Here is a 13,322-nt window from a genome sequence, read left to right as displayed (position 1 = left end):
ACTGCAGGATCGGGAATCACGAATCACGAATCACGAATCACGAATCACGAATCACGAATCACGAATCACGAATCACGAATCACGAATCACGAATCACGAAGGTCACTTGGAAGGCTTACTAAGTTGACACGACCACCAAGGGGCCCCCGGAGCCTTGCTAGCCTCCTACGTATTGCTTCCGATCCGCCTTCCAGAAACATCATTGTCAGCGCGAGAAACAAACGAAGGTGAGGTGAAGCGAAGTGCACATATATGTTTCCTTGAATTCTCGTCATGACCGCCACTGTCTGAAGTTACTCTCCCGCATTTCGTCCTTTCAAGTCACCAACTGGCCCGGCACCCTGAGTCGTGCCTGAGCCTGCATCAGCACCGGCAATCGCGCAAAATGTCGTCCTCCTCTCCCTTGTCGGCTGGCGCTCACACCGCCCGTATTAACGGCCTGACCATCCACTACAAAGTCCAGGCCACTTCTCCCAATCTTCCACCACTCGTCATTCACCCACCACCCTGGGGCTGCGGCGCAGACATCTACGTGGACACTTTCGCACGGCTCTCGTCCCATTTCACCCTGATCATCCCCTCCCCTCGGGGCAATGACGACTCCGATTGCCCGGCCGACGCCACCGCCATGTCCACCAGGCACGTCGTAGCTGACCTCGACGTACTGCGTTCTCACCTCGGCCTCGAACGCATAAGCCTGATGGGTCATTCTGCCGGCGGGGCCGTCGCGCTGGGTTATGCAATCAAGTTTCCCGAGCGTGTTGATAACCTCGTGCTCATCGAGACTGACTTGCTGGGTTATCAGCGCAAGGACCTCTCGTTCTTCATCGACGCCAACAAGATAAAGGCTGCTATGAGCGTCGAGAATGATGCCGAATTCCGCGAGTGGGTGCTGCGGGTCATGCCGTTGTATTTCGCACACCCGGAAAATGGGGGCCCCGAGGCGTTTGAGAAGGCCTGGACTACTATGCCGCGTCTCTGGGCTTTCGGGGCGTACTATGGCGCTGATCAGTCCGATAACGGGAAGTGGGATCACATGGGTGAGTTGGATAAGGTAAAGGCCCGCACATTGGTCATTGTAGGAAGGCAGGATCGTACCTGCGGCGTGGAGGTTGCGGAGCGTGTGGCTGCGGGTGTCCAGGGGAGTAGGTTGGAGGTGTTTGAGGAATGTGGGCACTTCCCTTGGGTTGAGCAGCAGCAGAGGTTTTGGGATGTAGTTGAGGGGTTTTTGAAGGTGTGAATGAATGAGGTTAGTGGTGTTGTCGAGGTGATCACTCACTGTAGGCTCTTTAAGCGCAACGAGGACGTAGTCGTTATACGGGTGAGAAAGTGCAAACCCTGCTCGTCGATGAATGAGTGCTCTGATGCATCGCTTCCGGGTTCGAAATTGACAGGCAATAACACTCGACTGGAGTTTTTCTCAGGCGGAAGGTATGGCTTGTGCTCAACGTTTGATTGGGACGTCTCGCTGCTTCATGTGTTGTCTTCTCTAGAGAATCGGACTCGTGGTGCTCGTTTGATAACATAAGCATGCAGGTGCTCATCCCATGTTGCTTTCCCAATTTCCTCCATACCACCGAATCTAGTTGGAATTGCGCTGGTCGAAGGCATCCGTACGAACCCGTCTTCCTGGCGTGTTTCGTATTGCGCAGACGGTGCAGCACGACGGACTTGGACTTTCTCCAACTGTGGCTTCTCGAGTCGGACCTTTCCAAGACGAATCTTCCGTACAGGAATGCGCTCGTATTCGATTATGTGCTCGTCCTTCCTTACTCCAGGTTCTCGAATCTCGTAGATCGGGAATGGCGGTTCATCTGGCGGTCGTCTCATTTCGTTTGGGGGAGCAGGAGATGCGCAAGGTGGTTTGGCATCTGCGAAAACAACCTTGCCTTTCCTATGATGGTCGTCGTGGTGTGTGTTGTCGTAGTGTACAAAATGTTGGTGAGTATGTTCGTGGTTGTGCTTGTGGACATGGTGATGAGTATTGTCACGGGGTGCGGACTTAGGCACATCTTCGTAGACTTCGATGTTTTCTCGCTGCTTTGCACTGTTGGAATGGCGTCTCTTACGGACGAAGCATAGTCTGTCTTTGGAGAGACGCTCTATATACGTGTCATAAGGGGGCGTCCGTCTGAATGCGAGGCTAAATTTGAAGAACATGGCGCATATGTAGCGTCGCTGGCGTGGGTGCTCTGAGCACCATGTGGATGCAGTTGCTGAAGATGGCGCTTGTGGAGGCTGCAGGATTTTTGATGAAATGGTCTCGCCTTTGATATCGAAGAAAGTGCAGTTCGTAAGTCGTCACCGATACTTATCCTGTTTTCATGAAGTCTCCATGTTTGTGGTGGCAAGGCTGTGCAGAACGTTATCCTGTAGATGAAAGGAAAGAAGGACAAAGGATAGGTGGAAGAGTGTATACATGACCTTGGAATGGGGTGAATGACTGTTTGCCTACCTTGGAGAGTTGTCATTCATTGCAGCAGATGCCATGACTGACGGTATGCTGATGAAGTACCAGTGTGGTCGTTTGCTTTGTGCTGGTCCCAAGACCCCGACCAGGAAGGTCTCACCAGACATTGTCTGGTCAGGTGGATGCGTATCTTGGACGGCAAACAAGTCAGGCAGCCTTGGGAGAGTCACTTCATCATAGTAACTGCACTTTGGCAGACCAGATCGTCTTTCTGTTTTCATACCCCAAGCCAGGGGTCATTGCAAGATTCGGATCGAAGTTAAGCTGGCATGAAGTGAGATGGAGGAAGTTGTTGGTGAAGCTGAAGGACTTTGGTACTACGGCGCCGCATAGGGACAGTCTACGGTGACGCATTTGGACCTCATATGTAAGTTCCCTCATGTGATTTCAATACTTCTACAATCCAGTTGAGTTCGATACTTGATTTTTAGAGGTCTGGCATGTTACTCTCCGTCTATTCGTAGCTTGACGTGTAGGATGTCCTCCCTGAGTTTCACAAGTCTTCGCCGACACAGGAAGTGTGGGTATCTTCAAGAGAGGATGATGGAGGTGAACGTCTGGTGTGTATCTCCGTTTCTTATATCCGGGCCTTACTACATGGAGTGCGGTGTACCACGACATAGAAAAGACGGGAGAATTGAATCTCCTTTCCCAGGTCCATGTACTACGAGATCGGCCCTCGAGTTTGACCGGTCTCTCGCACGGTCGGAGTTTAAGAACATCCTGCGGCCGCACCAGCCGTACTGGTCTTTGGTCTTTGGTCGGAGAGCCTCATTATATCCGGATTGACCTAGGGCTCCAGCCTTGTCAGATAGATAACACAAACGGATCATATAAGTTACTGGCAGGTCTGACCAATTTTATACTAGTACAATAGGGGCATAAAGAGGACAGCCCACCTGTCAAGTACATATTTTCTAGCAGACAATCAAAGTGCTATATCTTCCCAACATTTGAAATCCGGTCGGAACACGAAAATATGCCATACATCACAAGCAATCATGATGGCGCCCGCCTCTTCTACCGTGACTATGTTCCGGCCTCATCACCTGCAGCCTTCGCGCCACAATCGCCGCCCGACCCCGACGACCGGAAGAAACCCGTCCTGGTATTGACTTCTGCCTGGCCATTCTCTTCTAAGATGTGGGATCACGTCCTCGTCCCGCTGGTCGAGACTTACCGCTTCCGCTGCATCGCCCCGGACCGTCGCGGTTATGGCAAGAGTGAATGGAGTGGCCCTGATACTTCGAAGGCGGAGAGAATTGACTATGACACTTTCGCCAGCGATCTTGTGCAGATTCTCGACACTGCCCTTGGGGTCTCCTCTTCCAGCTCTGGGTCACCGGGGTTCATCGGCGTTGGCTCTAGCTTGGGATGCGGCGAGCTGCTCATGGCTCTCTCGGCCAGCACAGAGGCCAGAAACAGCTGCAAGGGCTTGATCTTCGTCGCGACCTCCTTGCCGATTCCCTTGCGCACCGCAGAGAAACCCAATGGCCCTCCGCGAGAGTTCTGGGATAACATCCTCTCCAGCCTCCGCCGAGACAAGCTGGGCTGGCTGAGGACCGGGTTGCCATTTATCTTCGGCCCAGACAAGCTATCGGACACGGAAATGAAAAGATACGAACACATGGCAGAGGAAAGTGATCCGATCGCCATCGAGAGGACAGTCCAGGCTTTCTTGGAAAGAGACCTTTCAGACTTGATGAAGAGTCTTCACGACCCGGAGAAGCCGTTGTCGATCCTGATCCTGCAAGGGGATAAGGATAGTGTGAATCCTATTGACGAAGGGCCGGAATTGGTGAGGCGATGTCTTCCAGACACGGAAATCGTAGTGTACAAGGACGGATACCACGGTGAGCGCGATCCTAAGCTAGGCCAGTCCGGACCGAAGCTGCTGACACAAATGCGTACCCAGGTCTCCTGCAAACCCACAGAGAGAGGTGCCTCGAAGATATCGTCAGATTCAGCAAAGGTTGCACCCGTTGATGCTCTGTAGCTCAAGCAAGGCTACGTTCACGCTGCGCGCTCCTTTTTGAAGCAAGGATCAGTCTTTCAAAGATGCAATTCTTGAAATCTTGCCGTAGGACCGTCATCACCCCGTCGCATGCTATGGCAGTGACGAGACCACGCTGCGGGGAGCGGATCGTAATAGCCAGTCACTATGGCATCGCTGCTGTTCAAAAAATCATACACATATGCCTAGATGTCTGTTCCGACTGTCGATGCCGCGCTAGTACCTCTATGCATAGCATGAGGCTAGCCGCTTACACTGAGCCCGTTCTGGAATGCGGCCCACTTGTCCGTTTAGGAGGCAATGACTGTATAGCGGGAAGAATGCCGTCTGATCCCGAGACGTGCGGCCTGCGTCCAAAATGCCGCCAGACCTTGAGGCTAGCGATTGCCAGGCAAGTCGATTAGAAGGATGGTCGGTATGGACCTCTGAAGGCCAGTGTCACTTTCGTGACTGGGCGAGCTTTAACGAATTCACAATTTAGGCTTCTAACCAGCAATGAGCCAAACTGCAACACCTTCTCCGGGAATCAAGCACTGACCACTGTCCCTGATGCCGGCTTGTTGGCATGAGCAAGAATCCATTCTCCCACATCCTCCGCAAACTGCTCACCTACCCCCTCGGGCTCAGCATGAAGTTTGTGGTAAGCATCGGGATACGAGTGGAAAGTTTTGTCACCGCCAGGAGCTTCAAGTACTTCGAAGAGTCGTTTTGCGGCATCAGGTGAGACGACCTTGTCAGCGGTGCCATGTGAAACCCAGAGTGGGCAGGGTACTCTCGTCGTCAGGTCATGAGTTTTGTGACCATGGGAGAGGGCGGTTAAGTCTCCAGCTCTCTGCAACAATCCTTTGAGGCCTTCGAGTGTACCGGTATCGTGGCACAGAGGGTCGTCAATCCAGTCTTGCCGGACCTTGGCCGACCGAGACATGTAAGTTGCGTGGAGCTTCTGCTTCATTTGCATATGCGGAAGTACCAGAGCGGCTAGCTTTCCAGCAGCCACTGTGAATGCGTGAGGCTGTTCGGCCGGGTCGAGCTCAATGTAGGGCGCTTGCAATAGAATACCGGAGATTAGAGGACGATTCGAGTATGCCGACGATGCAGAGAGCATGTAGCAAAGGACCTCGTTGCCGCCCATACTGTGGCCCATGATGAAGATTGGTCGGCCGCGCGTCTCGGCGAGACCAGCAACATGCAGGACGAAGTCATGAATATCCGAGAGAACGAGTGAGGTCGGCCCAGTCAGACCATTTTCGCTTGCTTTGCGCACTGATCGACCCCAGCCTCGTTGGTCAAAGCCGTAAACGGCGACGTTGAATGGTGGAGAACTCAAGGTGGGAAACAAATCGTAGTAAGCTGTTCCTTCGTCAGCGTGATAATCCAACCTGAAGTTTCAGGCCCTGAATACCGTTGATATGGTCTGAGAAGCCGTGGAGGAAGATGAGCACTGCTGAGGACGAATTCGACTCAGGCTGCCAGAGCGGATATAGTCAATTAACTACCCACCTAGAAGGGACTCGTGTACACATTGACCCATGGCTTGGGTATGTTGTGCACGCCTAGAAGCAGGACTTACCTTCCAGGATTTCATGTACAGTTTCGTGCCATCACTTGTTGTGAATTCGGCTTCTGTTGTGACAGTCATGATGAGTTGATCGGCGGGAATATCGTTTGAGAATGAGATTCACACAGGTCGAAATGTATGGTGATGATGTGCAGACGCAAATGTAGCAAAGAACAGGTTGCCGTCGTCAAACAAGACAACCAGACCGCAGAATCGCTAATGCGGAGCGCAAGGACATATGGGCAATTCACTCAGAGCCGAGGTCATGGCCGTCGAATGCAACTTCACATGCTCTTGGTTTTAGAGGACTTTGGGCCTGTCCGTGGCCTTTGTCGTACACATCCGTGTCAGGAGTGAGGTGAGTTGCCGATATCCCTGTCCCGTCGGTGCATGGAACATCCCAGCACGCCCAAAAAGGAGAAGGAGTATGTTCGTTAGGTAAAGCATAGGCTAGCTGAGCGAGTGCAAGACAACTCACGCATGAGATGTACTGCCGACACTCACCTCCCGTTAATGGACGACACCTTCAGCACGCCTTAAACCGGAAGCCAGGATGCATAGAAGGAAAATGATGCACAGGACACTCTCTCCCAGAGATGGGGTGAGTTGCCGTCATTTTTGGGTCGTCGACCCATCAAAATCCATCAAGGCTGAAAGGGGAACTCATGTTTGCCTGATCAGGCGGCAGGTAGGGAGGTTCGTGGGTCCATGAAGTGAGAGCTCGCGCGGCAAAGGGTGACCGCTCGATAGCAGGGTCGACTGAGAGGGCGTATTTGGTCTACGCACAAAAAAATCTCAAGCTGAGCGGCAAGAAGCCTTCGATGTATGGACAGTGGCTCCTGATGCCTTCTAGGTTGAGGGGATTTATGGGCATGCAAGAGATCCCGGATTGGTATAGCAGGGATATCCAAAGGATATCTACTGAAAATAAAGAACATGTCCATATTGAATGTGCATGAATATGGATGAAAAGTCGTGACAACAAGAAGATAAACCAAGTGTTGACATACTGGGCCATCATCGAGACAATGTGGACAAGGGGAGAAAGAGTGTTTTGTGCTGCTGCTGTTGTTGGCAAAGGCTTGCCCATTCACACCTTCTACATCTTGTTCTTGTCATCACACGGTCTCTCACCAGAGGATCCTAATCTATGACTCTCCAAATGAAAATCTTCTTGTCAAAACCACCACTGACCAAGATCTCATGCTTTCCGCCCTTCTCCCAACCTGCATACAAGGTCCGCACTTTGCTTCCAACCTCGTGTGCCTTGAGCACTGCCACAACCTTCCCACTGTGAGTGTCAATGCCTCTGATGACGCCATCGTCCGCATTGACGAAGACGCCATTCCCACCTGGTCGCCAGACGACTTGTGGCGTCGAATACGGCGTCTGGGGAGCCATCGTCGTCACATGTAGTTTTATAGCCGAGTCCTCGCGGTCTTGTAGAGCAAGGTCGGCTCGAGCTTGTGCGGCGGGTGTCACAGACTCTGATCCAAGAACTGCTGCGGAATTGGAACCCAAGTTATACGAGCCAGCTGGGAAGAGAAGGCGGACAATGATGACTTTCATGTGTGGAAGGTGGGATGTCGCGACGGCGAGCAAGGTCGGATCTGTGGGACAAACTGCCAGACAGGCAGGTGAAAATGAAATCTGTAGACCATGAGTACACCGACGTGCTACTGACACGACTGCAGGGAGAAAAAGACTTACCCATGCATTAGCATGTGGCGCAAGATTTTGCTTGCCAGTCTCTTGAACCGAGTACGTGACCTCACTGGCACGAGACGAGGACGCCTCATCCGATGTAGGCGTGATGCAGTAATAATACAGGAATGTCGAGTCTCGCCGTGACACGATCAGGTAAAGGTCGCCAGTATCAGGATGCTGGACCATTACCATAGACTCGGGATTAGTTGGTAGCGCTATCGTGTGGACAGGATCACGCAGGAGGCCTTCGATGTGCGGTCCCTCGCCATTCGACCTTTCATCGGTATTGAACTTTTCCGCCAGCTCTTGCTCTGGAGCATAGACGTGCACTTTCTGGTCCCAACCAGCAGTGGCCACGATCCATCTTCCATCCCGAGTCGTGCCCGACACGACGTGAACAGCATACTTCAAGTGGTCGCGGCATTTATCCAACAGTCTGCCGCGAGAGTCGTGCATCATCAGCTGTCCCGACATTGAAGTCGAGAAGATGAACTCTTTAGTGATGGAACTGATGGACAGAATAGGACTTCCGTGGGCATTTGATATTGATTCGGCAAGTGAGAAGGGCGGCGAACAGCCAACGCGAGACCATGAACGATCAGCACCGGTGACCCAGATAATGGTGTCTTCAGATTTGCCTCTGCCATCACCACTCACACATAGTACATTGGAAGCGACAGAAAAATCCGGTTCGGTGGCTTTGGATGGTGCCGGAAGTGGCCAGCCAGTGGCTTGTTCATCACCTTTCTTTTCATATTGGAGGCTTTTGTCGTACTGTTTCTTCTCTTCGAGGATCTGTTCTATCGTCCAGTCGCCTTTCTTAGTGACGGCTGCATCCTCGGGCAATTCCGCTTCTCGCAGGAATGCTTCTAGTGTCTGTCATCTATGAGGGTTGTTCGCACTGTGATCGGGATAGACCCACCTCGTTATAATGGTTCGCTTTCAGGAATCGGGCTACGATGACTGCTGCGGAATCGGTGGCTGGCATTTCTAGGATGTTACTCCGTATATACAGCATAAACGTCAATCGAGAAGGCGACATTCATACAGTAGATGATTTATCGACGTCAACGAATGAGCACGTGACGTAGCCTCATTATCAAACTACGGCTCGAGGCTATGCGCTGCTATGGGAACCCAACAACATGGACAATCAACTCGTCTATTGAAAGTGACCATCTGACTACGAGTAGTCTCTGGCCATCATACCCATATCTAGGAACGCCTCGCTAAAGTCCGGCAGTAATGGTTCAGCTCATCATGATTTGGTCTCTTGCTGCGGCGTGCCTGAAGTGTACCGCGCCTTGTATTCTCGAGGACTTTCGTAATCCTTCCTCTTGCCAGCCCACATACCTTTCCTCTTGGTCTTGGCCCACCATTCTGCGTTGCGGTATTTCTGTTCCAGGCCCTCGCCGAACTCCGCACCCGATTTGGCTTCGTAGACTGTGGCCAACCCTGCCCTCAGCATTTGGAGCCCTACGTCGCGTCGTAAAAGCCCTCTCCAGACATAAGCTGTCCCAACCACTCTATTGTATTGATCAATCTTGTAAACATAGGCTCGAATGCGCCTGCTCTGCACGTATGCACTGAGCCAGTCGAGTGCCTCTTGCGCATATGGTTGTGAAGGTCGTCCGAAATGGGCAAGCTCTGGGGCGTCGATTCCTGCCAGACGTAAATGAATCTAGGCAACTGTCAGTCCTAGCATATCTGCATAGTCTTGTGTTTGCCGTACAGTTTTGTCTTTCAGCTCCTTCTTGTCCGTAGGTACTCGCCTACCAGGAAGCCAACCCCATCCAGCAAGCCTTCCGCCTGGAGTATGGTAGAACCGAAAGTTGTCTCCGTCTCCCACACTGGTGACTTTGCCAACGAGACTCCTCCGCCGCAGAAAGCCTGGAGTGATGTTGGTTGCTTGAGGAATTCTGCGGAGGTAGGATCTGTAGAACTTGAAAAGACCGAGGCAAGCTGTAGTCAATACAGCTGTTGCTACGATTGTTTGAGGTTGGCTGAACGCTTTGAGGTGTGAGGGCAGCGTAGCGGGAATTTCGTGCCTGATCGATTCGCGAGCTTCATTCACCGTCTCGGTTGCCGATTCCCACGCCTGGGTGGTTTTAGAGGCAACCGACGCTTTCGAGTCCGTCTCATCCTTTGTCGATGAGAACCACGACTTCGGCCATGGCATGACGAGTTTCCCGGACTCTTTGGCGAAGGCCGACCAGAGAGATGACTTGCAATGCAGTCGAATTGCGGAGGACAAAGGTGAAAGGCTCACAGTAGGCCAACAGCCAACCGCACTGGCGGATGAACCTCGGCAAAGTATCCCAAATAAATACACAGCTGGTGCGTCGCACTCACTTCCTCATCATCTCCTTTCAAGAGGGATGCCAATGACAATATACATCATGATCGTACATCGCCCGCCATATCTCGTTCAGTGTCCACTTCAGGCGGTTCGAGTGGGCGTCTGAGCAATGGTGCTCGAGTCTCGTAAACCGTAGCTACCTGGCACCCATTCTCAGTTTGGCTCCCGGACGACACCCATCTCAATCAAGGGCCATGCTCGCATGCTACCCTTCCTTTTGTATCATGTACAGTCTGATACCGATAGCATCGGGGCTCATCGATGGCGGCAGACTCATGAGCCTGGGAGCTTGCGCTATGGCGTACTCCTAGTGTCAATCCTCCACCCTTTCCACGCTGCTCCTGAAGAACCCGCCATCTACATACAACACCCGTAAGTCTGGGTGCGGCAGAGCTCCTTCATTATCCTATTGTCACTCAAATGCATGTGATTGTCGCCATTCAGACCTATTCTGCCAAGGCTCTTCTGGCTCCTATTCATGCAGCCTTGCCATTGAGATCTATGCTGCTACATCACTCCATTGAAGCTTCACATCGTCCTGATTGTCGAGATCTCAGGCCGATTCAGCACAATACGCTTCAACAATTGCAGACACCACCCATTGACAGCTCTGAAAAGACAATAGGTAGGTCCAACAGCCATGTTGCCTGCAGCATCTTCTCGTTCCTCTCTTCTCCTTCCCCATGCCACAACCACTTCCTCCACCACCACCAATTTGCTCTTTTCCCATCGTCAAGATGACCTTCTTCAATGCCAACCAATCTTTCTTCCTGGACGCTACGGCGTCTAGTCAACTCCCCATTGTCGTGAACGTCCTGCCCCTCAACGACGTTGAGGTCTTTCAATACCTGGATGCCCATCCAGATGCTCTCGTCCGTTACTTGACGGAGCGGGTTGGGCTCGCGGAGTCCCTCATCAGGACTCTCGCGCCGCCACAAGACCGAAACGACGAGGCCGCCCCTGCAAAAGGGAGCAACGATGCCTCAGATGATGCGGTCGCCGACGACGATGATTTGGAGTCGGTGATCTTTGTATCATCTGGGGCATGCGATGAACAGGCCGTCGTTGAGGGTGATGAGGGCGACGACGACAATGGGGAGGTTGATGACGACAATAACTCGGTCGACAGTGAGGCCTCTGAGGAGGATGACTCTCAGGCTGGTCCTGAGGTCAATCCGACTCATGCCGAGGAGGAGAACACCACCACCAACACTCCCCTCTCTTCTTCCCCCAGTTCTGGCTCCCCGTCGACCACCACACCATCAGCCCCCATAACTCCTCCCCAATCATCACCACCACAAGATGCCTCCATCCTGCCATATCCGGCACCTCCCAACCTCGTCGCCGCCTCCAGACAGCAGCCGGATGGCAAGAAATGGCGTCTGTTCGAGGAGGAGTCCTGCATTCGACACATGCTTGACATCCGCAACGAAAACCAGTTGCAGGGAGAGGCTCGTTTTGCTGAAGCGCAGCGAAGAATGGCAGCAATGGATGGCATCAAAAAAGACGGAAAATTCGCTATCAAGAACTTCTGGAACCGTGTTGGCCGTGCTCGCTCTGGGTTTGACGAGAGAAAGAACAAGAAAGCACCACTGGCGACGTCTCGACAGGGCAAGAGTGCCACAACATCATCCTCTCGACCAAGGTCGACTCCTCGCAAGCGCAAGGCTACAGCGTCAACAACCAAGACGAAGCGCAAAGATGAAAGCGGGTCGGACTCCGAAGAGGAGGGTCCAGACTATTCGGTCCCATCAGAGGACGACGAACCATGCAAACCACTTTCCAGAAAGAGAGGTCGAGACGACGACAGTGAGGATGAAGGAGAGCCCGATCAACAGACCATCAATGCAGTTGCCAAAGGGTTAAGAACACCAAAGAGAATGCGCACTGCTGTAGAGGCGTGAGAGCTCGAAATTTGACATCAAACAACACCACAGGCATTGAGAGACTTGACTGAATTTATCGACATGAGGGAGGTGGATTGGACATGTGTTGAAGTCCATAAACATGGAACCATTACCCCGGCTGGTCCGGTGCATTGGCAGGAATGGAGAGTTGAAAGATGTTTTGAATCGTGGCAAAGATCACCACCAAGGAATCGATGAAAGTAGAATGCTATCTAACATGGGATATGCTCTTGGATATTGGATAGGCGGGTGTGATGGCGAGGCCTAATGAAGAGCATTCAGACAATTTCCCTACCTTGGTTTATCCCCCGCCAAAGTGATCCGCAACATCCTTCGCCTGAATCCGTGGTAGTCGTTGATGGGATTATGTTGCACACACCGATTGTCCCAGAACGCAATGCTACCTGCATCCCATCGAAACCGGCACGTCAACTCGGGCTTGATCTGATGACTGAACAAAAACTTCAACAATGGCGCCGATTCGTCCTCGGTCCACCCTTCGAAGTGCGACGTATGCGCGACATTCACATACAGCGCCTTGCGGCCCGTCTCTGGATGTGTGCGGACCACGGGATGCACAGCTTCGAGGGACTCTTTCGCCGCACTGTTCCCGCTGTCCCGAATCCGGTCTTCGCGCGTCTTGCTGGCGTCGGCCTTTGCGGACGTATTCACGGCCTTGAGCGAGGAGAGCGTGTCCTTGAGACCCTCGGAAAGAGAGTCATAGGCGGCGTACTGGTTGGCGAAGAGCGTGTCGCCGCCGAAAGGGGGCACTTCCTTGGCGAGTAGCACCGAGGCCATGGGCGGCTCGGCGAAATACGACGTGTCGCTGTGCCAGATGCCGCCAAAGTTGATGGTTTCGTGCTCCTGTTTGAGGACCTGAATGATCGTGGGGAAGCCGTCGATGCCCTTGACGAAAGGGTACTCGACGGGCTTGCCGAAGTGCGATGTAAAGGTCAGGAATGACTCAGGACTGAGCTCTTGCTTCCGGAAGAAGATGACCTGGTGCTCGAGGAAGGCTTCGCGGATTTCTTGGACCAAGCCGGGGTTCTCGGGGAGGAGAGTCAGGTCGACATCATGGATTTCGGCGCCAATGGAGCCGGCGATCCGCTGGATGGAGATGTTTCTTCTTCGACAAGGAAGACGGACCGGGACCGAGTTGCCATAGAGCCGTGATAGGGGACGAGACTTGATGACGTTCATGAGGTCGAGACGAGGAGGAGCGGCCAGGGCAAAGGAGTAGAACTTCTACAGAGGCTTACCAACTGTCTAGCACATCAAAAGAGACTGGCGATTCCTACCTTGGTAAT

The 13,322-nt window shown here is 52.7% G+C and overlaps 7 protein-coding genes across 8 annotated transcripts; 3 read left to right on the top strand and 4 right to left on the bottom strand.

Annotated features, from left to right (window-relative positions):
* Positions 1-385: 385 nt before the first annotated feature.
* PV05_05406 (uncharacterized protein) lies at positions 386-1,240 on the top strand (the record flags this gene model as incomplete). The annotated part of the gene is made up of 1 exon (XM_013461905.1): positions 386-1,240. One exon carries the CDS (start codon positions 386-388, stop codon positions 1,238-1,240), a length of 855 nt encoding a protein of 284 aa, XP_013317359.1.
* Positions 1,241-3,371: 2,131 nt separating this feature from the next.
* On the bottom strand, positions 3,372-6,189 carry PV05_05404. Of its 2 annotated transcripts, XM_013461902.1 has the most exons (4): positions 6,055-6,189; positions 5,887-5,950; positions 5,023-5,834; positions 3,372-4,969 (listed from the first exon to the last, which is right to left on the bottom strand). In XM_013461902.1, the coding sequence occupies exons 1-4, from the start codon at positions 6,121-6,123 to the stop codon at positions 4,955-4,957; spliced, it is 960 nt and encodes a 319-aa protein (XP_013317356.1). In that variant the 5' UTR covers positions 6,124-6,189; the 3' UTR covers positions 3,372-4,954. The 2 variants fall into 2 exon arrangements, with proteins under 2 accessions (XP_013317356.1, XP_013317357.1); XM_013461903.1 differs by having other exon boundaries at positions 3,372-5,834.
* PV05_05405 (uncharacterized protein) lies at positions 3,450-4,466 on the top strand (the record flags this gene model as incomplete). The annotated part of the gene is made up of 1 exon (XM_013461904.1): positions 3,450-4,466. The coding sequence occupies one exon, from the start codon at positions 3,450-3,452 to the stop codon at positions 4,464-4,466; it is 1,017 nt and encodes a 338-aa protein (XP_013317358.1).
* An 899-nt stretch (positions 6,190-7,088) lies between the features above and the next one.
* PV05_05403 (uncharacterized protein) lies at positions 7,089-8,755 on the bottom strand. Its single transcript, XM_013461901.1, has 3 exons — positions 8,672-8,755; positions 7,753-8,625; positions 7,089-7,692 (listed from the first exon to the last, which is right to left on the bottom strand). Exons 1-3 carry the CDS (start codon positions 8,735-8,737, stop codon positions 7,186-7,188), a joined length of 1,446 nt encoding a protein of 481 aa, XP_013317355.1. The 5' UTR covers positions 8,738-8,755; the 3' UTR covers positions 7,089-7,185.
* An 84-nt stretch (positions 8,756-8,839) lies between these two features.
* PV05_05402 (uncharacterized protein) lies at positions 8,840-9,993 on the bottom strand. The gene is made up of 2 exons (XM_013461900.1): positions 9,482-9,993; positions 8,840-9,430 (listed from the first exon to the last, which is right to left on the bottom strand). The coding sequence occupies exons 1-2, from the start codon at positions 9,926-9,928 to the stop codon at positions 9,008-9,010; spliced, it is 870 nt and encodes a 289-aa protein (XP_013317354.1). The 5' UTR covers positions 9,929-9,993; the 3' UTR covers positions 8,840-9,007.
* An 852-nt stretch (positions 9,994-10,845) lies between these two features.
* PV05_05401 (uncharacterized protein) lies at positions 10,846-12,288 on the top strand (the record flags this gene model as incomplete). Its single annotated transcript, XM_013461899.1, has 1 exon — positions 10,846-12,288. The coding sequence occupies one exon, from the start codon at positions 10,846-10,848 to the stop codon at positions 12,010-12,012; it is 1,167 nt and encodes a 388-aa protein (XP_013317353.1). The 3' UTR covers positions 12,013-12,288.
* Positions 12,218-13,215, bottom strand: PV05_05400 (uncharacterized protein; the record flags this gene model as incomplete). Its single annotated transcript, XM_013461898.1, has 1 exon — positions 12,218-13,215. The coding sequence occupies one exon, from the start codon at positions 13,213-13,215 to the stop codon at positions 12,307-12,309; it is 909 nt and encodes a 302-aa protein (XP_013317352.1). The 3' UTR covers positions 12,218-12,306.
* Between the last annotated feature and the right edge of the window lie 107 nt (positions 13,216-13,322).

The sequence above is a fragment of the Exophiala xenobiotica genome (assembly GCF_000835505.1).
Source record: "Exophiala xenobiotica strain CBS 118157 unplaced genomic scaffold supercont1.3, whole genome shotgun sequence".
Lineage (NCBI taxonomy): Eukaryota > Fungi > Ascomycota > Eurotiomycetes > Chaetothyriales > Herpotrichiellaceae > Exophiala > Exophiala xenobiotica.
Note: the sequence above shows the minus strand (reverse complement) of the source record. Positions and strands in the feature narration are given on the sequence as shown.